This window comes from Zootoca vivipara, chromosome Z2, assembly GCF_965207765.1.
Source record: "Zootoca vivipara chromosome Z2, rZooViv2.hap1.1, whole genome shotgun sequence".
NCBI lineage: Eukaryota > Metazoa > Chordata > Lepidosauria > Squamata > Lacertidae > Zootoca > Zootoca vivipara.
The window spans coordinates 39,817,100-39,843,985 of record NC_142585.1 but is presented as its reverse complement, the minus strand read 5'-3'; the positions used below and the strand labels follow the sequence as shown (position 1 = coordinate 39,843,985).

At 41.5% G+C, this 26,886-nt stretch overlaps 2 protein-coding genes across 16 annotated transcripts in view; one reads left to right on the top strand and one right to left on the bottom strand.

Moving 5' to 3' along the window:
- ANGPTL2 (angiopoietin like 2) overlaps nucleotides 1-1,926 on the top strand; it is a 30,542-nt gene extending 28,616 nt beyond the window's left edge. For both annotated transcript variants that reach the window (XM_035113383.2, XM_088664944.1), the window contains one exon: nucleotides 296-1,926. In XM_035113383.2, the coding sequence (XP_034969274.1) occupies nucleotides 296-495 (200 nt within the window). In that variant the 3' untranslated portion in view covers nucleotides 496-1,926. The remainder of the gene's footprint in view (nucleotides 1-295) is intronic.
- Nucleotides 1-26,886, bottom strand: part of RALGPS1 (Ral GEF with PH domain and SH3 binding motif 1) — a 206,914-nt gene that overhangs the window by 117,581 nt on the left and 62,447 nt on the right. For all 14 annotated transcript variants that reach the window (XM_060270379.2, XM_088664937.1, XM_060270383.2 and 11 more), the window contains one exon: nucleotides 11,507-11,633. In XM_060270379.2, the coding sequence (XP_060126362.1) occupies nucleotides 11,507-11,633 (127 nt within the window). The remainder of the gene's footprint in view (nucleotides 1-11,506; nucleotides 11,634-26,886) is intronic.

The following is a 26,886-nucleotide window of genomic DNA, read 5'->3' as shown; positions in this document are numbered from 1 at the left end:
GTCCACCCCTAATTTAGGCTTCCTAGAAGCTTGCTAAGTGGTTCCAGCAGGGCCGTCTTAAGCGCCCCTGGCACCGTGGTGCGCCGGATCCCTCCAGCGCCCCGCCTCCCCATTTCCCAGCGCGGTGGGCGGGTGGGCGCAGCGCGGCTATCACAGGCGCTACAGCGCGGCGGGCGGGCAGGCACAGCGCGGTTGCCGTGGGCGCAGCTGTGCGGCGGACTGGCCGGCCATCGGTAGCCAATCAGGTTGCAACATACCATTTATTCATAGAGTGATATTCTCATTTCTATTACAGGTAACTGTGCTCATTACCAGAAAGGGGGATGGTGGTACAATGCATGTGCACACTCGAATCTCAATGGTGTTTGGTACAGAGGAGGACACTACCGAAGTCGATACCAAGATGGTGTCTACTGGGCTGAGTTCCGTGGAGGCTCATACTCACTGAAGAAAGTTGTCATGATGATCAGACCTAATCCCAACACATTCCACTGAAAGGAACTTCTCAAGCCTTTTATATAACAGTTGCGTGTGCTATCCAGAACACATCTTTGCACCAGCAAAGAATGTAATATATTGTACATTGACTGCTGTTAATCAGAGGACTTGTATATTGTATTTTCCAAGAATCGTTCCAGAACCAAAATAATAAGATTTTAAGAAAGTCACCACAAAATGATTTTTTTCATTTTTCCTTAAGAGGTTTTTTTAAAGAGTTATCAGGTAAAACAGACTGTAGATAAGCTGAGATGCTAAAAATACTGCCACATCATCTGAATATTTTTGTATGTTTTATATATTCTCAAATACTGGACATATTAAAAACTGTACAGCAAGACTTTTTAAAATAATAAATTCATTTGACACAGGAAGTAATATCCTTTGAAACTATGTAGCCAGTACAGGTATATTAGATTCTTCCTAATTTAAACTTCGTTAGTTATTGAGAGAGCGTAGTCTGCTTTGAGGTGTCCACATTGTGCCCAGCACAAATAGAATCCCGTATTTTTCTTGGATCTCAAAGCACTCTTAGAACTTAACAATGAATCATTTTGTACAGGACAAACAGTCCAGGTTGTTATATTCACTATTAATGTACTAGGCATTATCCATAAATTGACCACACAGGTATATTTCTCATAAACAAAACAGTTTCAGCATTTTTCGGTTAAACATCTGGTCATTTTAGAAGCATCTTAGATGTTACTTGTTCACTGTATACTTTTGTAACCAACATGGATACCTTTGCACCTAAATGATAGCTTATTGGTTTCAAGTTATTTTGTACCATTAGAGTCATTACCTGCTCTGTAGTCATTGCAACAACAAAAAGAACTATCCAATTTTGCAGGCAAATGATGGATATAGATATAGAACCTATTTAAATGCCCTTGGACATGAGATTGTGACCTTTGAGAGAGAATATGTGAAACTTAAAACTGTATTTGCCATATTTCACTATTATTGCCAAGTCTACATATTGAAAAGTGATCATGCAATTATATTTATAAATAAAGTCCATGGCAGAAACCTGAATTCAAGTATTCTGCTGAGGTAAGTTTCCAGAATAGATTATTTTATCACATGTTGCATTATAACATCCTTCCCAAACCTGGTGCCCTCCAAATGTTTTGGACCACAATTCCCATCACTCCTAACCATTGGCCATGATAGCTGGAGCTGAGAGCTCCAGCTCTCAGAACATCTGAAGGGCACCAGCTGAATAAGGCTGCATTATAAGAACAGTGAAAATCATACATTTAAAAACTCTTATTACCTCATTATTTCTTTCCTAACATACAATGTGTGTCAAAAGTTTGGAGTGTGATGTAGCATGTCTTGTATATAAATCAAAGTAGGGATTTTAATATATTATCTGATTATCCTTGTAATGATGCAAATGTGTAATAAAAGCAACAAATGCTACTTTGATGTACTTAGATTTCATTCTTATACTATCATTATTTATTTATGAAACACCTTAGAAACAGGTTGATCAAATGTGGTTTCTTGAAGGATCTGAATATAACAGAGAACAAGAGTTGAATGCCAGATGATCTGACGCTCCCATAATAATAATAATAATAATAATAATAATAATAATAATAATAATAATAATAATGTGTTTGTGGGAGGAAGGCTATTTGTTTTGCTTTTGTTATGTATTTTGGGTTCTCATTTTGTATTTTTATTATGTGAAGTATCCTATCTTTGGATGAAGGGCAGTATATCAACAACAACAACAACAACAACAACAACAACAACAACAACAACAACAACTGGGAGTTGCAAAGCGGAAGGGACAAAGGTAAAAAAGAGGGATGGTAATAATAGGTTTAGCACTGGTATCTCTGTGTATTCTGAGGAGTAGCATTTAGAAACAGAAAATGTTACTGATATAGATGAAGATGACCAAGGAGAAATTTGAAAGGGCGAAAAACAAGTGAAGAAACTTAAAGCTAATGAAGAGAATGGCACATGGGAGTCAATTGATCTGAACGAGTAGAAAATATCAGATAGCAGCAGAGAGACTTAAAGAGCAGAAGTAAGAAAGCCATCAAAGAATAAAATTATATATTCACGATGCTGCAAAGAAGCAAACATTTTGGTAGAATCTGTAGAAAGTTAAGAGTGAATACTGGATAGATTAATCAACTAAAATGACAAAACTTGGTAAGATCCGAAACATAAAAAGAAAACAGATAAACCAGAAAGTACTTCAAGATTCTAAAAGGGTACAACAAACAGCAACATCATTCTAATTACAGGAAGGTAGCCCTGTTGGTCTGCTGTAGTCGAAACAAAAATAAAAAAATTCCTTCCAGTAGCACCTTAGAGACCAACTAAGTTTGTCATTGGTATGAGTTTTCGTGTGCATGCACACTTCTGTTTCTGTATCTGTTTTAGTGTATCTGAAGAAGTGTGCATGCACACGAAAGCTCATACCAATGACAAACTTAGTTGGTCTCTAAGGTGCTACTGGAAGCAACATCATTATGACAGAAGAGTGCATGGAATAATGATTGACAACAGAAAAGTGGAACAAAATGTTAGACGGAGTCAAGAGGGAGTGACGGATACGTGTCTGTTGGAAATGTTAGAGAAGATTAGAATGGTTAGAGTTAAAGGAAGAATGAGATGAGAGCAATAAAGCATATGTAAAAGACTGAGAATAGCTGTTAGGTCAGGAAATTAAAAATTCTCTATATAAAAAGAGTACTGTATTTGTTCGGGGTGTTATGCTCCTTAAATGTGTGTTCATGTTTTTAACTGTCTGTATTCTGGTCTGGATGGATTGTACGGATAACATAGTAAGATTATAAAGGGAGAATCCTGCTGCTCTCTTCAAGTCAGTAGGTGGCAAGAGATGGGATTTTAAGCGAAGTCTGGGCTCAATGAAGTAGCTAAGGAACTGACCTGATGACTTCCAAGGGACATGGGCCTTGTAGGCACCCGGGAAGCATTACAACAATCAAGAACAAGATAAAGTTATTAATTAAATTTATATAACTCCCTTCGTCCAAGGTTCACAGGGAAGTTTACACTATAAAGTTATGTTGAAAGTGCTAGAGTTAAGTTTGTGTGTGTCCATCAGGAACTGAGTATAACACAAGGATGAGCAGAAGAAGATGTGAATGTGAGAACAGACATGCCTTGGCATTATTTTGGTAAAAGTACCAAAACAAAACAAGATACCTACAAATACCAGTTCTCTCTAGTGTTCTTCATGCTGATCATGATCTTTTTCATCTCCCCAATATCTGCAGTCCTTGTGGGAATAAGCACACCCAAACAAAAATATGCAAACACACAGGGATTCAGACTCATCTATACCAGTTTTTATCCATACATAGAATATACATTGCAAAACATACTATAGGTATAGGCACAATATATGTGCATAGCAGAGAATTAATTGTATAGTATTATATAATCAGTTTGAACACAGCAGAAGCACTAAAATTCTTCTGAAGATTAAATCCATCGGCACATGTGAAACTATAGTGGTACCTCGGTTTACGACGACGATCCATTCCGGGGAGCTGGTCGCTCCCTGAGTTCGTTGCTCGTCGAAGGCACGCTTCTGCGCGTGCGCGAAGCACCGATAGAGTGCTTCTGCACACACACATGCTGCAATCGCTTCTGCGCATCCGCACGCACGGAACCCGGATGTGAATACTTCTGGGTCCGCAGCGGTCGCTCTCCGAGTTCATTGTAAACGGAGGTGGTCGCAAACCGAGGTTCCACTGTATAGGCAACAAAGCATTCTGGGAACATCACAATTAGAGGCAATACCTTGCAGGGAACATGTATTTAATGAAATATTATACCACTGCATTTTAATGCAGGTGTTGGACAACAAGCTCTAATTGCCCATTAGTTTGGGGCATATTGTCCTTCTGTGGTTTGCATTTTGCTCTCAAGTGCCCCTCCTCCTAACATCTTTGAGTCCCCTGTTTTATGCTTGTTATCTACTACTCAAGGCAAAGAACCATCTGCCCAAGTTGCTGAAAGAACCAGAGCAACTGCTACTGAATCCTGAATTGCAGAAAGACTCTTGAGCCAACAGGCAGCTATCTGAAATCCCCTTTCTCTTTGTCCCCCCTTTTAAACCATATAATCTTGACTTGCCCCTTCCCTTACAGGTGAAACTCGGAAAATTAGAATATCATCGAAAAGTGTATTTATTTCAGTAATGCAACTTAAAAGGTGAAACCAATATATGAGATAGATGCATGACATGCAAAGCAAGATATGTCAAGCCTTGATTTGTTGTAAGTGTAATTATTTGTCGTTAGGTGGGTCAATTATAAAAGGAATGTAATTAATGAAATGTAATAGCGATGTTCATTTTTGTTTATTTTTGTATTATTATAACTATTCATTTTATTACTATGGAATTCCCAAAAGAAAGCATTTGTACAAATTAAAAGAAAAATTAAAAATAATAAGTTGCATTACTGAAATAAATGCACTTTTTGACGATATTCGACGATTTCCGAGTTTCACTTGTATATTAGCCAAAGTCCATTTTTTTCACCTCTGCTCCAAGTGCAACTTCTTTTAATGAGAAAATATTTGGGTTGTAAGAGGTTGTCTTCATTTAATTGATTACAAATGTGTAAGCTGAACCATGACACAAAGAAACATAAACAGCTTAAGAACAGCACAACATGCAATGGAACGAGCAATTAAAAGACAGGGAAACTAATAATTATTGGATATGACAGAGAATAAAGGTTGGAAGGAAAGGTCGCAAAGTTAAAATATACATACACAGGGCTTCTGGCATGAGACAACTCAGGTCAGTGGAATAAAGCAGATCTAGTGTTGAGCCCCTACAATTTTAAAAGACTAAAGGGACAATCACCTATGTGGTGGGTAGATGACCTAGAACTAACAGTAGGTCTTATGATGTGGATGCAGAAAACAAACAACAGAGAATGCTGAAAAGAACTTGAAGTAGCGTATATTCAAAGATGGATGTGAGACGCTGTAAAATTAAAGAAAAGAAGAAGCTGTCTGGGAGGTGGTTGCAGCTCCATTATATTATTGGTGAAAAGGATGGGGACCAGGTGTGTTGCAGGTATCAGTATGACATTATAGACCGTTATGTACTAAGCTTCGATCCTAGAACAATAGGCAGGCAGGATCATAGAATGCAACAACTGATTGGCCTTCAGGAGAAGACCAATCAGGCTCCAGGAGGGAAGCAGAATCAGCCAATCAGATGTGACTCATTGTGTAAATAATGTATATAAAAGCCCGAGGTTTGGGTGGAAATTCAATCACTGTTTTAAAAGCTGCAATAAAGAGCATGAAATCACTGCAGGACGCCAAGTATATTTCACTGGCAACAAAGGTGGAATCCTGCTGAGCTGTCCATCGCGCACCGCACACAGCCACTACAGACAACACAGCATCGCACCGCGCATTCAGGCTACAGCTCCAGGAACCAAGGACCCAGAATGGCAACAGACAACAGCTTCATGCCATTCAGCCCAGTCTCAGGAGACTGGGAAGGATACGTCACCCGCTTCCAGTTCCTCCTGAAGGTAAAGGACGTCACCAACGCAGCCAAGAAGAGGGCAACTTTCTTCAGCGTCTGTGGAGAAGAAATGTTCGAGATTGCCCAAACCCTCCTCGCTCCCGCAAATATCGCAACCGTTCCCTATGACACGATAATGGAACAGCTGAAGGGGACTTCTCTCCACAACCCTCAGTGGTAGCGTGTCGCAACACCTTCTATGCAAAGCGGCAGGCCCCCAGAGAAACCATAACCGGGCATGTGACCTCCCTACGCCAGGTCGCGCTAGAGGAGGCTCTAGCAACTGAAGCTGCCAAGAGGTAGGTCAGCACAAGGATTCCAGTCAAACGCGTCGTCCCAACCAAGGGTCCACCATGAGGACCTCACCAACGACTCAGAATCCGACCGGGAGGGCATAGCTGCCAAGTTTTCCCTTTTCTCGCGAGGAAGCCTATTCAGCATAAGGGAAAATCCCTTTAAAAAGGGATAACTTGGCAGCTATGCGGGAGGGTGTGCACTGAGTGCAGCAGCACACACAAGCCACACACCCACCACGACAATTTCATCCAGAAGAGGGGAACTGTGCAAGCTGGAGGGCCACGAGCGGACGATTTGCTGTTTACACAATGCAGAATGCAGACAATGCAGAAAACTGGGACACATCACCCGGGTGTGCCGTGCCTGCCCGCCCGCCGCCTCACATCAGATGGCCGACCCAAGAATCCCAAAGAGTCCCACGGTCCGACACACCAAGGCAACTCGACGGAGATCACAGACTGTCAGGTATACCAGTTGCCTCATTTTAATGCGGGAAAAATTTACATCAAGGTACTGATAGAGGGAGCCCTGTGCCCCATGGAGCTTGATACAGGCTCAACTCAGCCCATAATCTCAGCACAGACATTAAGGAAATTGTGTCCCAGCGGCAGCCCCAAGCTTGGCCAGCCCCATTCACCCTCTGGGACTTCCAAAAACGCAAGGTCCCCACAATGGGGGTGGGAACCTTCAATGTACAATATCAAGGATGGAAGCGGTGATTAGACTTGATCATGGTCAAGGGACCCTACATTAGCTTACTGGGGTTGGTGTGGTTTCGGCCACTGGGGCTAGCCCAGTGGGGCTTCACCGGGGTGAACCGCACCAGCTCCCACGTGGGCGTGGACGCCATCCACAAAGGGTTTCTGGAGGTTTTCAACAGGGCACTGAGAAGATATACTGCCCCCCCATTGGCCTACAACTAGACCCCGCCATACGACCCATCAGGTTCAAGGGCCGCTGAGTCCCGTTTGCCCTTAAACCCTGCATTGACGAGGAATTAGACCGGCTCATGGAGCAAGGAGTGCTTGAGCCGGTGCCTAACATCCCCTGGGAAACACGAATCGTCACACCTGTCAAGTCCAACGGCTCAGTCTGCATCTGTGCAGACTACAAATGTACCATAAACAAAGCCCTTACAGCTCATGTGTACCCGGTGGCAGACACAGACACAGGAAGTTATGGGTTTCATTCACCATGAGGAGCAGATCAGGTAAGAGTAGCAGAGGTTCATGCTGAAGGAGTTCTGCCCTGCCAAAAGAAGAATCAGTAATGATGAACTGTACTGAAATACACAAACGTGGAATAATTAGAATGGGCAGGTTATGTGGGGAAATCTTGGAGAGCCCAAGAATTCTTTCCAAGAAAAAAAAGGCTGCTGAGGGACACCCAAAAGCTTTGCCAAACACTCCCACACTCCACCCCTCAAAAAGAAATATGAGGTATCCTGAAGTGTGTGATCAGAAGCACAATTATGAATAACTACAATTATTTCACATCACTGTTGCCTAGGAAGGATATGAGTTAAGAGGCTTTGCCAAAGATACAGCAGTGTACAATAACATATCACCTTTTTACAAATTCAGAAGATCCCAAACAACAGAAACAAAAGAAGCTCTGTCTCCTTCATCCAGGCAGATAGAGCAATGTATATCTACAAGTAACATATGCCAATATGAAAGAAGAGCCTTTTAAATTTGAATCTGGGCGAACCCCTTGGAAGCTTTCTATATCTGCAGGAAAACACTGCCAATTTTTTATTTTTTGCTCAGTCAAGAAATTCCTGTTTTTAGAATAAAAAGTGGACTTGAACATATGGGTAATGTATGCAATATATCTTTATATGCATATACATATGCTTTCTAAAAGTTAAAAAAGCCAGTATTTAAATTTGAATTTAATATGGCTTGCAATGAAATCAATTACAAAAGCCCACTATCATCCTTAGTAACAACAGAAGGATAATACAGTATGCAAAACTCTTGCATATGAGGGGGCAGCAACAAAATATTAACCAAACAGGAATTTTAACTGGCAGAATTACCTTTTCCCACATTTTATAATCCCAGTATCTAAAATTCATATGCTGTACATATGTATGAAGTCAAGGTTATCCATGTATTATGATGGTAAGTATGAGCCAACTCTTACATTCATCTCTCATCTATCTTAATTGTATATAATAACCTAGAAATGACCCATGATAAGGGCAAACAAGATAGTATCCACTGGCAATATATAATTGAGGTGGCTGGCCAAAAAAATGAAAACTTATGGGTCTTGTAAAAGTTTCTGGAATCTTTATAAGAAAGTTCTCAAAAGCTGCTGTTTCCTCAAACCACAAAATTGTGCTGCGTTCAACTAAAAATGAACCTCATAACCCTGAATATGAATCTAGTGTTTCCCCTCCCTTCCTCTCTCCTTTCAGCTATAAAAATTACAGGCAGAGAATACCCTAGAAATATGCACAGTTCCTTTGATGTTAATACTACTTCATTAATTCCAGCCCTGTTATTTTTCCATCGCATGCCACCCCAGCTCCAACAACTACCCAGTTGCACTTCACTCTCTTGGCAGGCCTTTATAAGATGTGTGTTTTCAAATGTTGAATGAGACGATGCAAAAAGCAAGGTTGTTACACAGCATTAAAAACCGCATTTTAAGGGTTGTGAAATATGCTTAGTTTTCTGCATACCACACACACCCATGTTTCTTGAGGTCATGACAGTTAATTGAGTTCATTGAAGCAGAGAAACAAAACAAAATGCACTACAGTATTTGCTTTATTGGTACTATGGCAAATACCCATAAGGATAAGAATGAGCTCACTAGATCCCGGATATATATTTTTAAATCAGAAACTAGTAGGTAATACTGTACTAACAAAGCAAAAAAGGAAAAACCAGGAAAAAACATGGAGACTAGGAATCATAAGCAAAAGGGTAACTGGGTACTTAAGCAAGAACTCAAACATAAACTGGAAATATATGTAACATTACATATAGCCAAGATATAGGGGTAGGAAAAGCACAGCAGAATATGGTTAAAGGAACAGGGCATTGGCAGGTCTTCTGAACCAAGTAACAGTGGAAAGAAAAATGCTTCTTGTCTGGGAGCACAGCCCTGTTTCCCACTATCCTTCCAATGTCCTTCTAAAGGAGTGGGTAGTATAGGATAGCCGTCATTCTTTATACACATTGCTCATAATTCCTTTTGACGCTTAACATACCCCTTTACCATGAAGACTGACTCATATGAAATTTAAAAACTTTGAGGTTACAAATTAAGCACAATGGTCCCTTGGTATCATCAATGGAGAAGGAGACTCTGAAAAGAAATATGCAAAACTGACAAATAAGCAATATGGGCACATGCTTCCTAGCAATCTCCTGCCCATGTACAGTCAACTATTTTCTGAGATAAAAGGAAGAGGGAGGGGGGGGAGCATCTTCCCTCTCACATATTTGATCCACACTCGTCACTGCACTCCAAGAATTCCTTGCAACATGACAAATTGCACAGAACACACTTGCAACTGTTCCCGGAAACAGTTCTCTTGAATGCCCTCCTAACAAAAAATCATGTATGGGTACACCCTTAACTCACCATTAGGAGACATAACTATATAACTTTGGGTTTTTTAAAAATACAGAGAGAGAAGTCATAAAGTAAACACAGAGAAACACACACACACACACACACACACACACACATATCATGGGGTTGAAGCCAAAGCATGCACAGAACAGCAGAAGCAAATGATCTTTTCCCTACATTCAAACAGTAGTATTTGATGAGGTATATGCAAACATGAGAGTCTATATTCTGTTTTTACACTGAGCTTCTTTAAACACTTAAGTGAGGTACATCTTTGCAAGGAAATATCTGCAACAACAGTTACTTCTTTTGATCAAATACACCAGTATCTCCCTCACACCCTGCCAGTATTTTTCTTTTTTTATTGTAGCATTCATTGGTAATCTTAGTGGCATCCTATGCACTCCTGAATAAATATATTCTTCCGTAACATCAAGACATTCATAAGGTTTGGTTCCAGGTTATTCTATAATTTGGATGCTGCATTAGTATGCATGTATCTTTTTCTGCTTTCTTTTTCTGTTCTCAAAGTAGCTTCCAAACAATTTAAAACAAAAGGAAAATGATAAATCAGTAAAAAAAAACATAGTAAGAACAGCAAAGCAGCAGCAAATAAAATAGAAAAGTTAAAAAGCAGAAGGCTTAAATAAAATACTTGGTTAGTTACAAAACAACTAAAAGCATATGAAGCTTGGCACCAAACAAGCCTCCCTGAGGAAGGTATTTCAGGGTCAATATATCATAACTGAAAGGAGCTCAGCCCAATTTGACAATGCCAGCCACCTCTTCTATTCTGGTGCCAATGAGAATAGAAGGGCCCAAGAAACAGGAAGGAGCACTCTGATGTGCTGTTTCCAGAAACTGGTGATGGAAATATTGGAGCAGTTCAGAATGTGCTTCCTGTTTACAGAGCACTCTGACAGGCTTTGGTGGGCAGGATTAGGCCCACAGATAACCAACCCTTGCTGTAGAACTACCTTAATCTGAGGGTACTACTAAAAGATAATAACTCTGAGAAGTGCATTAAGATATAAATTTATAAGAAACTGATCACAAAGGAAGAATATATTTTACCAATTCCAGTCTCTTTACATAAGAATATGTTTGTCATTTAAATCCCCTCCCCTCTATTATTCTGTGGAATCAAGAACAATCAGAGACAGTCGTACCCCAAACATATATATTCTTAAGAAAACTTGACAGATGAGCATAAAACTCTCCCTATTTAGGCCAAGCAGGAATTTTCCATCAGCCAGTGGCCTTGGAGAAGTTTCCAAGGCACCAATGTAGCAACATCATGAGAGAACCTCTGTGCTAGGATAATGGGTCCATTTTGTAGCGCCTCTTTCACATTCCCTACAGCTCAGACCACAGTGACTTTTTCCTCATCGCATAGCAGAAGTAATGGCCACATTACCACTTGTAAAATTTCTTCACAACACTGGTTAACTGAACCACACTGGTTTGATGTGGTTTGGATCTGACATGCCTGAGCTTACTTGTTAGTCAGAAACAGAAAAGGCATCTAATTGAAGACTGTATTTGACAGATAACAACTAGACTTACCTAGATAAGGAATACAGGGGACCATCTTTAAACATCTGATATATTCCCGCATCCTCTTATAATTATCTTCCTTAGACGTTAAGTAGTCTAGCTTCTCAAAGGTGGCCTTGTCTTTGCGATTCAAAAGCTAAAAAAAGGAAAGGTCAAGTAAAACTATTAACATTCTGCAAAATGAAATTTTAATTTCTTAGAACACAGGAAAGCAGTAAGTTTTAAATGGTCCACAGTATCCACCTTAACCCTGTATCTGAAAATGGATAAAGTAAACACTGTGAAGTATCTTCTCTTTTCACATTACAGTGGTGCCTCGCTAGACGAATTCAATTCGTTCCACGGATCTTTTCTTATAACGAAAAATTCGTTTAGAGAATCCCATAGGAATGCATTGGGCAAAAATTTTTTTTGCCCATAGGAATGCATTAATTGAATTTCAATGCATTCCTATGGGAAACCGTGATTCGCTAGACGAATTTTTCATAAAACGAATTCGTCTAGCGAGGCAACCTCCGCTAGAAAAAACCTTTCGTTAAGCGGAAATTTCGTTAAGCAGGGCATTCGTTAAGCGAGGCGCCACTGTACTTTAAAAGGAAAAGGCTGTGTTTCATTCAATCCTGTGTTTCATACTACATATATCCTACAAGTACTCCCTGTCACTGTTTTTGGAACAAGACAACAAAGCAACTTGTTTTTTCTTACACCATTACATCTGCTCTGCTCTATTCCAAGTCACCTTCCCTTCGGTCATACTCTGGGCTCATCCACACTTCTGCTTGCCCGGGGCCTAGGAAGCATGGGTCCAAGCAGGCACGTGGTATGGGTTCTCAGTGCCTGGAGTGCATGTGCTAAGGGGCTGGGTGCGGAGGGTGGCTGCATCAGTCCAAGGTCTTACCGCCGTCTGCAGTTGTTTGAGTCAGCGGTGAGTGGAGGGAGAAAGGCTCAAAACTAGAGGAGGCTGCCAGAGCCTCTCACCTCTCTTCAATGGGGGCCACCTCCTCTCAGTCAGCCCAGTGTGGGGGAAAGGGGGGCAGGGCATGCAGGGGCGTCCCTTTGCCGGCCACAAAGTGAAGGAGGCACTGCCATTGCCCCAACCCTGAAGGCTTGGCCCACTAGCAGCTTGAAAAGTGAGGTAGACTGCCAAGGGAGCACCTTAATGTGCTCCCTCACACCCTTCAAAAATCTGATCCTGGGGCCAGGCCCCCATGGCCCTCCCCACACTATGCCCCTGGGTCTAAGCAGTTTTCCACTTGTCCCATCCTTTCTAGGCCTGAGTCCAAGTGGTTCTCTGTTTGCTGCCCCCCCCCCTGAAAGGTTGAAAGACTCCCCAGGAAAACACACTCTTTAAGCACTGAATTGGTGCAAACATCGACCCAATGAAAACCCAATTGACATTTGTTCCAATTCAGTGGTAAAGATAGAGTTTTCCTGGGGGAAAGCGGGGGCCAAGAGGAAGTCTGGATGAGCCCTAAGTCCTACTTTGCCTTGCTCTCTGCTGCCGCTTCTCTTCTGTCTGGATCATCAACTCAATGCTGCCTAATCTCAGTCACATCCTGATTCACAACTGGCAACTTATCCCAATGTCTGATACATTCATGCACTTCCCACCGAGATTGGGAAGCTGCCCTATACCAAGCCAGACTGCTTGTTCATCTAGCCTTGTTATTGTCTCCTCTCACTGACAGTGGTGTTTCTCATCACTTGTTACCTGTTATATATATATATATATATATATATATATATATATATATATATATATACAAACAAACCCTGGAGAAACCAGGATTTGAACCCAATACCACCAAGCTACGGTACCACTTCTCACACCAGACCTAGCTACTCTGCTTTCCTGGGTGTATTTCATGCATTACTTTGACATATGGACATATATATTTCAGAAATTAAGAAATGTACACGCCTTGAAAACAGCTGCTGGTGACCTAGTGCATTACAAACCTGGCTAATCTAAGCTTCTCATTATGTGTGAAGCATCCCAAACTATTTAAACTATTTTGTTTTCAGTTCTGAAGTTGGCTACACATGTACTAAAAGCATGTGAAATATTCCATGTGCTCCCAGTTAAGCATGCACATAAATGGACAGTAGAATAACAAGCTTAGATATAACCAAGTTGGGAATAAATCAATCCCTGCTTGTGTTTAAACATTTCTGCCAAACTTCCATTAGCAACATGCTGAAGTTGCTGGAATTAAGCTGCCAGTTGAACAAGAACTTACTTGATATTTTAAAAATGGTTGGAATCTAATCAAGGGAATAATAGTGCTTTAGAAATAAACTGAATAATGGTATTCTCAAAGCAAGCAAGGTTTTGTCATTTCATAGCACACAGACACTTGGGATACCGCAAGTCATTTCCCTAGGTTTTTTTTTACATTGAACACAAATGGGTGTATCCAATGTCCTACTCAGAGTAGACCCATTAAAATTAATGCGCCTAAGTTAGTCATAGCCATCAATTTTCATGGGTCTTCTCTGAGTAGGACTAACATCGGATACAGCCCAAAGATTCTCCACAAAAATGCAAAATACTCTTCTTCACTTTATACATATACTTAATAAGACAAAATACAGAATATTTGATCTAATAGCAATAATACAGTATGTAAGTGTTTCTTCCCTCTAAAACCTGCATCCCAAAAGAACTTGAGTGAGTGCTATAGATGTGGCTAGCAACCACATACCGGTACATATGAAGGGCACTTGACATAAATCACAGAAGAAATGTCACAGCTTGCTCATTTTCCAGACAGTCGCACTGATGACAAATCTACACTACTAAGTTAAAGCAGTTATCACCTCTTTACATAGAATTCTGAGAACTGTGGTACTGCAAGAGGAAAGGCAGTTGGAATTTCATAACAAATAATTATCAATACTTCACTAAAATTCCCAGGTTCTTTTGAGTGAAGCCATAACAGTTAAAACCAATGCATGTTGTAACATACACATCCTGTGAGCGTATGCAAGAGCGTTTTTGCCACAGAACTCATTTGGTACCTACTTTGTAGAACTGCCAAGACATGCAGGCTGGTAAAACTATATTAGTGTGTCACTGCCCCCCCCCCCAAAAAATATGTATGGCTTTACCAGCAGTGAAGTTCTTATGTGATGTGATGGGGAAATACAAATCTAGAGCCAAAATGTCTTAGGAGGAGGAAGGTAGCCTTGCTAAGTCGGTGAAGGAAATAAGCCAATCACAAGGTGCCTGGTTAAACATACATGGAAGTGTACTTCCCATATGTCTGAAGATTCCTAATAGGGAAAAACAGCTCTCCTGGAGTAATCTATTCTTACTAATTGGCTGGCTGTAGCAGTTGAAACTCATTGAATCTTTTTGCCACTATTTGAGGTTTATGTAGGAGATAGTGTCTAAGGAGGACACAAGAGAACATATTTTCTCTTTTGGCCACACTGAAGTATTCTGTTCTGTAGAATAAAATAATTTTCAGTGGCAAATCTTTTCAGCTGATAATTTATGTGTACTATGATGGGGATAATAGAGGTACACTGGGAAGTCCTCCTAAAAACCACAGGTTGACATGTTTTTGGACTATTTTGTACATCTTCAAATACACGATGTGAGAAAAGGAGGGAAGCCTGTGGTTTTGGCAGACTCGCTTACAAGTGGTAGCAATCAGCATATGTGTATGTATGTCTTACCACAGGTTGCTATAAACTAGAAGACACAGGAAATTATGGAAGGATAAAAACAAATCTTAACACGTGATAAAATGTTACAATTTGTGCCAAAATGCAAGAGGGAATCAGCTTATGCCAAAGAAATCCCCCTGGGAGGTCCCTCTAAAATTTAGCTGCTGTGCTGTTTTTTGCTTCTTCTCTCTTTTATCATTGTAGACTGACTCCTGGTGCATATTTCTTACTTTACCCTGGATCTTTAAGGATTATGTCCTCCTTCAGAATATAAACCACTATCACCCTTGCATACTTTACCAGGAGTGCCCAAACTTTTTTCAAAGAGGGCCAGATTTGATGAAGTGAAGCTGTTGAGCTTTTTTAAGAATTGGAATTGTTGAGCTTTTGGGGGGGATTTTACCCCAGGAAATAAACTGCCCCAGGGGCCGGATTAAGCCCCCAAAACAGACTTTGGACATAAGCTTTCTAACTGTTCATGGACAAAGCATCTGCATCAAAAACCTGAACTGATAGAGGGAATACAACAGTGGAGGCAAAAGAACTAAGACAGCAGGGGGATCAGGGAGGAGGAACTAAACTCTGCATGGATTTGAAATGACTGCCAAGGTTTGATGGCAGATTTCTAGTACCTAAAATCCGAGCAGTGTAATATTCTAATTTACTGCTTATGTCACTATGCACATTTTCCACAAGTATTCACGTCTACAAGCCAAAATACAATAAACAAACTCTATGGAAAAAGTTAAAACCTCTGTTGTGCAGAATTTGCTATTAACTCTTTATTCTTTATAATTAATACCATTATTCACTGAACTCCAGATGTTAAAGAATAGGGCTCCATCTTATTATAGTTGGACGCATATATCCTCTCAAAAAAATAACATGTCATAAGAATGGAATGTTTCCGATGATCAACTGTTAACTGGGACAAGCCTTTGCCGTGCTGTAAACTCCTTCCAAAAACTGCTATCAAACTGGTTTGGCTTCCCCTCCCAACACTTTGTCAAATTCATGGCTTGAATAATTCAGAAATGTTGGTTCTTAAGCCCAGTTTTCTTTATAGTTCGCGTGTTTAGGCATGTGAGCAGTATCAGGAATGACCTCCCTGTCAAGAGAGTTTCTTAGAAGAGCAACATATGAGTCCTGGGTCTCCTTTACCTAGTATCAACTAGATAGAAGGCAGCACCGCCTGGAGCCCCACACTATCCAGATATTTAGAGGGTTGGAGATGTGGAAGCTGCACATGCCATGACTGGCGAGGTTCTGCAAAAATTTCTCCTCCTTAGTGGATGGCCAGTAGGAAACTATATCAAGATGTCTGACAATATGAAACAGGGGGGTCACTTGTAAGGGCATCACTTATAGTGACAGCAAGAAAATCAAACCATGCAAATTACTTTCACAGGATCTGGTGGTGCAATACCAAATAATTACAGGCAGCTTCATCATTTTCCACCAAGCTCCCGGGGTCCAAGGCACAAGGTGAGCATGATGGTAGGTGGGAGAACTATGATATATTCCTGTTCTGGTTTCTTTTCCATGTGCTAAACTTTATTGCCAAAAGGGCACAGTAAGAGCTATGTTTCAGAGTTAGCAAAAGAAATAAGCAAACAACCATCCCATGAGGCAGTCCATCTCTGTCTCTTGCCTTTCTACCCTTAGGATTTAGTGGAGTTATGTTTTATTTTCATATCCTGACTTTTAGGGCAGGAAACTTTCAAGATTCTGTGCTACAAGATTGCTCACCTCCTTGCTCCACCCCCACCCCACCCACAGCTACATCTGCCCCATAATGCAGAAATCTGAGCAGCATGCCAGTACAATATACAGTAATGGCTTTCACCAAGGAGCAGCTCTCAGTGCTATAGCTGGACACATGTGTTTCTTACATTAGCACTAGAGCTCTAGCTCTCGATCCTTAGCAAACAGACAATTTTGCAGCCCATAGCTCATTTATACATATCTAAGTCATGCTGGCCACCATAGCTGCCAAGTTTCCCCTTTTCTCGCGAGGAAGCCTATTCAGCATAAGGGAAAACCCCTTTAAAAAAGGGATAACTTGGCAGCTATGCTGGCCACATGACTCGGAAAACCTGTCTGTGGACAAACGCTGGCTCCCTCAACTGTAAAGCGAGAGGAGCACTGCAACCCCAGAGTCGTTCGTGACTGGACTTAACTGTCAGGGGTCCCCTTTAGCTTTTACCATGCAAGTCAGAAACGTAAGATTTTCCTTTTAAATAATGGAGGTTGAGACAGTGACTAACACCACCGGGCTTAGAGCTCAGCTTGCTATGAATCTAAATGTAATTCTGATAATATCAGTTAATTCTTTGTGACTGTACACTCTGCAATTTGATTTGTGCTTTTGGAGCAGCAAAACCAGATCATGACTAGATCTAATCCAAGCATGAAACATCAGTTATACCTTCCCCTCTACAGTACATGATTCAGCAACAAAATGATAATCACCCATCTTTTCTCAGTGTTAATTTCTCTTGGTGCAGTGGATATGGACTGGGGAGCCTGCATTCAAATCCACTCCCAGCTATGAAGTTCATTCAACCACCTTAGACCAGTAACTATCTCATGATTATTGTGAGGATATAATGCAGTAAGCTGAACTCTTTAATATACAAACATAAATCTCCTCCCATTAATCTGGTTTCCCTTCCTTTCCATACAGACACCACACTAAAGACTATTCATGTGTTTCCTATGCCTAATGAACAAGCTACTGTTCTATCCATCTCTTAACAAAATGTATCAGTCCCCTTTCATAGAAATCTGGAGCATTTCTGAGAAGTGTACAGCCTTGATTTACTTATTTAAATGTGAACATCTATGGTATCTATGGTATTTGATTAGTGGTGTTTGACTTGACCAAACACCATCTGTCACTTCATGAACTACACTTTAGAATTTCTCTTCTCGTAAGAGTAGCTACATTTCCAGTGTCTCCTTATTCTCAAGCACACATAGCTGTTTCTTCTTTATAAGTCAGCTACCGGAGAAGAGGAAGCAAAGTCACCTAGTATTTGCTACAGAGTGGACTGGGACTGATCCAATGGTTGGAGGGGTACTCATGGAAGGACCACTCCATGGTGATATTCAGATAGCTGTGAATGATACCCTAGCAGGGAGGGGAATTGTTTTACCTGTAGTGGGCCCCAAGGGAGAGTGAAGACTGCAGTTCCATGTCAGAAGAGGATAATACAACTTCCTTGAATGGAGAGGTAATCGTACCAGTGTGGTGTAGTGGTTAAGAGCGGTAGACTTGTAATCTGGGGAACCGGGTTCGTGTCTCCGCTCCTCCACATGCAGCTGCTGGGTGACCTTGGGCTAGTCACACTTCTCTGAAGTCTCTCAGCCCCACCCACCTCACAGGGTGTTTGTTGTGGGGGAGGAAGGGAAAGGAGAATGTTAGCCGCTTTGAGACTCCTTCGGGTAGTGATAAAGCGGGATATCAAATCCAAACTCTTCTTCTTCTTCTTCTACCATGGGTTCTTCTTGCAGAAATGCTTCCAGTTTGTTAAGGTTTTCCCCCACTGGCTCAGAGGACAATTCCCTCTCTCATTCTGAAGTTCTGGCCTCATCCCTCAAATATGGGGCATAAGCCCAGGGTAATGGCATGGGTGACATTCCTGGCAATATGGCTCACACACCTTTTGAGGCCCTAGTCTTGCTGTCAAGTGTCAACTCTGGCTTTAAATAGCAATCTCCTGTGATTAGAACTTTAATTTTCTCGCTTTAATCGAAGAAAACTCAGTACTAACTTCATCAAAGTCTATTTTTGATGCTATTCATACTTAATGGACAAGATTGCTAGGTTAGTCTGGTTTCACACATACTTGATCTTAAGTAGTTTTTATATGAGTTTTAATTTATTGAAACTACGTTCACAAGATTCTACACTTCCTGGCATAGTGAGAAATATTCTCAGTGCTATTTTAATATTGGGTGGGCAGATGTCAGCCGAGCCAGCACCGCTGCTACCAGAGTGACTCCACCCCCACCAGAGCAAAGTGGGGCCATGCTGAGCTGCCTGTCCACCTACCCAGGGGGAAGTCTGTCCGACCAATGTGGTCCTTGGTTCATGCCCCCACAAAAATTGTCCACCCGAGGCCATGGCCCCCTTGACCCCCACCCCACCCCATGCCCCTGGCCATGCCCCCATGCCCCTGGCATACCTGGCGGTTCCCTCACTGCAAGAAGTGAGGTTACAGGGAACTAGGGAGAGGGCCTATCCCATCAGATGTCAAGGAAATAAACAACTATCTGACTTTTAGAAGACATCTGAAGGCAGCCCTGTTTAGGGAAGTTTTTAATGTTTGGTGTTTTATTGTGCTTTTAATATTCTGTTGTGAGCTGCCCAGAGTGGCTGGGGAAACCTAGACAGATGGGCAGGGTAATAATAATAATAATAATAATAATAATAATAATAATAATAATAATAATAATAATACCTAGGCTCTCTTGCACCCTTGGCAAGGTATATGGCACCCCCATCTCTTGCACCCTTGGGGCTTGCTCTTCGCGATTTTTGCAGCCCCCTACACCTGGGCTCTTGGCAGGGGCCCATCTCGCCAACCTCCTAGGTACTCCCCTACCATTGGTTTCTGTCAGATGAGATGCACAACATGGGAGCGCGATCACCCGCAGAAAGGAAGGAGGTGGCTCCCCCATCACATGATCTCCCACCTGCTACTCTCTTCCTATTATTGACAGGGGAAGCTGGATCTACTGGCATCATCATGTTCATCGGTTAAAAGGTTGCCAGCCGTGCGTACCTTTACCTCCCATTCCCTAACTCTCTGGTCTTTGGGTGCTCCAGAGAAGCCCCGAGGGGACGAATGACCTTCCTGCCGGGACCTTCCTTGTCACCTGGAGGCTTTGGCAAGCTGCTGCTGCCGCCGCATACCCTCTCTTCTCGCCCAAGGGTGCTGGCCTGCCCCTGCCCAAAGCCCCAGAGTCTGGCAAGGGTGGGGTCCAACGATGCCTCATTGTGGGAAAGGGGGGCGCCTGGCCAGCTTTGGGTCTGTGAATGGGGCGGGCTGGGCATGTGCTGTCCGATGGCAGCTGCCTTGGGCTCTGGTGGCCCCATCCTTAAAGCCAATGGCCCCCGCAAAGGAGACGAACTCAATGGCGGGACCCTCCTCCCGCAGGTTGTGGCCAAGCACTGCTTTTGCACACACACCCTTGTCTGCATCCCTGGCGGGGACGTTCCTCACCACCCCCTCACTATGGCCCTGCCGCAGCCCTCATACTGCCTTCCCAAAGCCAGCTAAATGAGGCACCAGGCTTTTAGAAAGAGGAGCTAGGTTCTGGCAGAGTCCTAGAGCCCTCCCACCTCCTTCCTGTCAGGGACTGGTGGCTGGGTACTGATAAGGGTGCATGGAGACAAGGGGGAGTTGGAGACTGACTTGGAAGAAGTGATTGGTGATCTGGGGGAGTCTGTAACAGCTGGGAGATGAAAGTCAAAGGCAGCAGAAGCTGCAGGATTGCAAAGTGAAGAACAGGTGCAGGAGGAGGGAGAGGTAGGATCAAGGGCTTCCACACCACCACCTTCGGCCCCCTTCTCTCCTGCTCCACTGTCTCCCAGGACCAGAAGAAAATTGAAGCAAGAGGAGCAGAAACAGTTTACAAGCAAGCAGAATTTGTGAGGAAGATACATAAGCTGAGGGACAGAGCCTCTCTGTTGCAGCGCCTTATTGGATGCACACCTAGGAGTAGTTGAGAGACACAGAACTGCTAGACTTGCCTTTTCTTAACTTGTAAGTGTACTTTTGACAATAAAAAGTTAATTCTTCACTCTGGACATTACTTGTCTGACAGTGCCGTGACACTTCCCAAAGCTAACCAGGCTTTGGGGTGGAGGGCTCTAGCGCCCTGCCACAGCCCTTATACCTCCTTCCCAAAGCCCAGCGCCTCCTTACCTGACTTTGAGAAGGCAGTGGAGGGCTGCATGGGGGGCAGGAGTTGTTAAGCATTGCCTAGGGCAGCCCAAAAAGGCCTTGAGGGTCACACACAGCCCTCAGGCCGTGTGTTGGACTGTCCTGCCTTAGAGGAAGGGAGGGATAGAAATCCCACATTCACCATCTGGAGAAAAAAGAAATTAACAGATAGTTGGGAAACAGGCAAATGGACCAGTGACCGGTGTAGCACTTAATGCAGTCTGCTTGCTTTCTGATATTTAAAATTCAAATCCACAAAATGTTTCCAATAAATAATTATTTTTAAAAAAATCTTTTTCTTAGAAAACAGGAAAGCCCTCAATATAATTGCATGTATATTGCCTTCCCTTCTGGTTCCTTCCTTCCTTTAAAAAAAGTTACACAACATAGGTTTGTAATGAAATTATTCATTTAAGGAATGTATTTACTTTGCTTGCTGAAATATTGAGCAAGCACTTGATTTCACTGTAACATCAGCTGTAAATATTGCCACTGTAGACTGAAGAGAATTGTGCAATGGCAGATCTGCATGACTAGGGTAGGTATTTGCCTTCGTGATTTATAGGAATCACATATATCGCCACAAGGGGTTACTTGAGATGACAAAGACTAGAGAGCTGCTAAACCTCAGTATGAATGAATCTGTCCAAAAGGAAGAGAACAGCCATCTGAAAGTGCCTGTACAAAGGGCCCATCTATACCAGAGGTTGATTCCCAACTTCTTAAAACTGCCAGATGCCACTCACCCAATTAAGTGTGGTGCCAAAACTTTGTTGACTCAGCAGCATAAACTACACAAAGCTCTACTCTCTCATTAGCAACTAGCTGCAAAAAGACCTGTTTTCTTTTTAAACTCTGCATTAACATTGGCCTCATGTGAAGGCTGACCACCACTGTTTTCTGACCACCACTGTTTCCAACACACCAGCAACACAATAAAAATGACAAGAGAGCGCCTCTCCAAAAATCAGGAAAGTTCAGGATGGAGCTGCCATTTCTGCTTCTCTCACTATTCTGTGTGTGGGGAAATCTTACATGGACTCCCACACTGCCCCAATGTCTAAAAATTGCCATTTTTATTTCATTTTTTATTTTACCATTTATACCTTTTTGAGGAAATCCCTCCATGAAGAATCTTACAAATACTAATATGTACAAACTGCTACTGAATTAGCTTCAAGAAAAGCTTTCCCTGCTTACTTTATATTCTTTTTTGAGAATAATTCTCAGAACTGTAAAACCTAATGCCATAATATCAATGTGTTGACTGCTATGAACTGAAACCTTCCGCTAGTATATATCTAGTATATTTTTTCCTGTTCTGAGAAAATACTTAGAGACATAAAATGTGTATAAAACATTAGTGAAATCAGAATTGCTCCCAATTCTCTCCTAACACACCTCTTTTCTGGCTAATAGCAAAGTGAAACAAGGATGTATTTAGACTTTTTGTGAGTTTAAAGAACAGGAAGATCTACTCATCTTTTGGTCAGTTAAAGATTGTGAAACTATAATTAAAGAAAGGTTTGTAAAGCACCATACACTTTTCTTAATATCAAACCACTGCACTGAACCACAAACTCTGAATGAATGTACCTACCTGCAACATTGAGATACCTACAATAAGGATGTATTGTAAAGTCACAATTTATAAATTGGTCTGTTGCAACAGTTAACACTCCATTCTACACCCTTACAGGATTTGCTCACGTCATGCAGCAGCTCTAGTGATTTCAGTGTTCAGTGTACACATGGAAGTGGCCACATATATAAAATGCTCTTGTGCACAGAAGCTCCATCAATAAAAGTCTCCAGGTTGGGCTGCATACCTTTAAAAAGTGATAATTTACATGTAACATTTTTTCCCCTTTCTCAGCTCTCACATCTCTTTCTGACAGAGCAAGCCAGTACAGTGGCACCTTGGTTTAGGTTACGAACGCTGCAAAACCGGAAGCAGTGTCCCGGTTTGCAAACTTTACCGTGGTCTAAGAACGGAAACGGAATGGTGGAAGGGCACTGGTGACGGGAGGCCTCGTTAGGGAAAGCATGTCTCGGTTTAAGAACGGTTTCGGTTTAAGGACTTCCGGAATGGATTAAGTTTATAAACCAAGGTCCCACTGTATGCTGGACTGCCTAAAGCTTATCACATCATTAGAGGATATTTGCACATGACCAGTGCCCACATGAGAGTCCTCTAGAATCAGCAGAATAGAGACTTATTATCACATAATTTTGGAGCAGAGCAGTGTACACCCATCCAATACAAGCATTTATTGACTCTCTGAAATGATGCATTCAATTCTTCTACAAATAGAGGGAGCTTATCAGTCAAGAGTATGACCATCCTAGAGTGGATAATGCATTTATTTAAACAGCATTTCTTGGGGTAAGAAGAAAAATTAGATTTCCCAAATTACTCTCAAATTATGGATGCGACTAAACTGGAGGAATAGAAAAAAATGCAAACAATCCATCAACAATAATTTTAACCTCAAATCCTATACACATTTGCCTGCAAGTAAATTCCACTGGACTTAAATTGCAGTTGATTTAAAACAGCATTGTACAGTAAATATTTTAAAGTGATCCTTAAAAGCTGGTTTTAAAAAGCAAAAATTGTGAAACAACACTTTTCCAAGGGTCCCATTTGTGCTATATTTTGTTTCAGATCTAGAATGATTCAGGTTGTAATATATTATTCATCACATAAAAAGCAGAGGGCATCAGTTCACAATTTTGTCCCACAATGGCAATCCTTTTTGAAATAAGTTTGATTTGTTTGAAAGTACAGTTGTTCTTTTCAGGCTACACGTTTTAAAACACTCATTCAAGCAGATTCTCCCCACCACCACCACAGGCTTCTGAATTTTGCATTTCTGTCCAAAACTAACAGTGTTTCATCCAAAAGGTCATTGGCTCTATTCATTTTGGTAATCATTTGGAACTGTTACAGCCACCTCCAACTCTGCCTTGAATACAAAGAAGAAATGTATCCAAATATATTTGACAGAAGACTGACTACTATATAAACACGAAAATTCTTAGTAGGTTATCCAGCGCAAATAGCTTAGAATCCAAAAAAAACTACAGATACATACATAGCAACCCAAGTGCCATTTCCCGCTTTGTGGATATCCATATGCACATACAGACTCCACAAAACAACACTGATCATTAAACTATGAAATTGGGCTAAATCAAACATTAGACATATAAAGGCAAATATTATTTTTGTGGTGGATAATAAAAGCACGAGTTTTCCAATGGAAATAGACTCATTTCCTAAAACATAAGTGTGGGGGGGAGGCATCTCTATGTGCACAAAAGTTGGATTTCTAGATTCTAAGGGGGCTATTGTTCCTAGTTTTATTTTAGACAATCGGTACAAAATGTAAACAATCATAAGGAAGATAATATGTAAAAGCTACTAGATTATCTTCCAATACTGGGAGGTCTGTTCAGAACCCAAGATCCACACTGGCAACATATCATCAAGTAATAGGTTGCGGCTATCTTCTTTACTACCTTTTTGTAGCCTTTTGCTTATAATTAAAGTTGCTTATAAAATTCCAACATCTTGGGACTGACAAACAGACATGACTGGATCCTCCCTTATGTCTCATCATTATCTTGACAATGTTGTTGTTGTTTAGTCGTTTAGTCGTGTCCGACTCTTTGTGACCCCATGGACCATAGCACGCCAGGCACTCCTGTCTTCCACTGCCTCCCGCAGTTTGGTCAAACTCATGTTCGTAGCTTCGAGAACATTGTCCAACCATCTTGTCCTCTGACGTCCCCTTCTCCTAGTGCCCTCAATCTTTCCCAACATCAGGGTCTTTTCCAAGGATTCTTCTCTTCTCATGAGGTGGCCAAAGTATTGGAGCCTCAGCTTCACGATCTGTCCTTCCAGGGAGCACTCAGGGCTGATTTCCTTAAGAATGGATAGGTTTGATCTTCTTGCAGTCCATGGGACTCTCAAGAGTCTCCTCCAGCACCACAATTCAAAAGCATCAATTCTTCGGCGATCAGCCTTCTTTATGGTCCAGCTCTCACTTCCATACATCACTACTGGGAAAACCATAGCTTTAACTATACGGACCTTTGTCGGCAAGGTGATGTCTCTGCTTTTTAAGATGCTGTCTAGGTTTGTCATTGCTTTTCTCCCAAGAAGCAGGCGTCTTTTAATTTCGTGACTGCTGTCACCATCTGCAGTGATCAAGGACCCCAAGAAGGTGAAATCTCTCACTGCCTCCATTTCTTCCCCTTCTATTTGCCAGGAGGTGATGGGACCAGTGGCCATGATCTTGGTTTTTTTGATGTTGAGCTTCAGACCATATTTTGCGCTCTCCTCTTTCACCCTCATTAAAAGGTTCTTTAATTCCTCCTCGCTTTCTGCCATCAAGGTTGTGTCATCTGCATATCTGAGGTTGTTGATATTTCTTCCGGCAATCTTAATTCCGGTTTGGGATTCATCTAGTCCAGCCTAGATGACAATAGCCAATTATGACAATAGCCAGTGTCATAATTTACTAAAACAAGTTTCAAACAAACAAACAACCCATAGGTACACTTTTAAAAAAGGAGATATAGGAAGATATCAGTCAGGATCCAAGGCACTATGGGATTAATATTGTATGTTCAATGGATTCTTTAACTTACCCCCCCTATTGTTGAAGTGGTGCATCTGCTGTTTTTGGAGCCCAGCCATTACATATAAAATCTCTCTCCCACCTACTCTCACTCTCGCTCCCACCACATCACCTCAACTCATAAAGGATTTGCTGCTGAGAAAATGTACCTAAATTGCAACCAGTAAAATGTTAAAACAATTGCAAGAAATGGGAATGGTGTTTTCTATTTCATGCTTCTCACTGTTTGAACCATTTTAGAACTGTTTTAGTTACTTTGAATTTTTGCCAAAGCAACTTTTGTTTCTGAATCTTAATGTCAGGGAAAAGGTCAGTGGGCCTTTTACATACAAAGGACAGTGGTGCCTCGCAAGACGAAAGTAATTCATTCCACGAGTCGCTTCATCTTGCGATAATTTTGTCTTGTGAAGCACAGTCTGCCATGGCAAAAAAAAAAACCGCCGACAAACTTTGTCTTGCGAAGCGCGGCCATAGAAAACTTCGTCTTGCGAGTCATCAAAAACATTGCAAAACGCTTTCATCTTGAGAGTTTTTCGTTGTGCGAGGCATTCGTCTTGCGAGGCACCACTGTACTTGCAAAAGCATTTCCCATCAACTCATCCATTCTGACACTGATCATGAATAGCTCACAATACTTAAAAAATATACATAACAGACATATTTTACCCCTTGAAATTAGCCCAGTATAGGAAAGATGTAGAAAGATTTTTGTAACTAAATACAATCCTACCTAATTTCCCTCCCTGCAAGACTAAGAGCCCATGAATAATGTTTAGTGGAAAATATGGGTGAAACTGAGTAGACATTCCTTCAAACAATGCAAAACCTACAGGAAGAAGATCAATGAAAAAGAGACTAGCACTGATTTGGTCTCTTAAAATGTCAATGTTGTACTCTCATTAAATGGCATACAGTAATTGCCTTAAATAGACAAAATACTTATTCCTATAGCACAAATGATAACTACAGCATCAAAACCACTTTGATAAACCCCTCTAATAAATCTCGGAGAACAATGCAAAAGTGAGATCTTGAAGAGGAAGAAAGTCACATGTTCTCATTCCAATATACATTAAGAACAACTACTGGCTTCTCTTATTTACTAATTGCA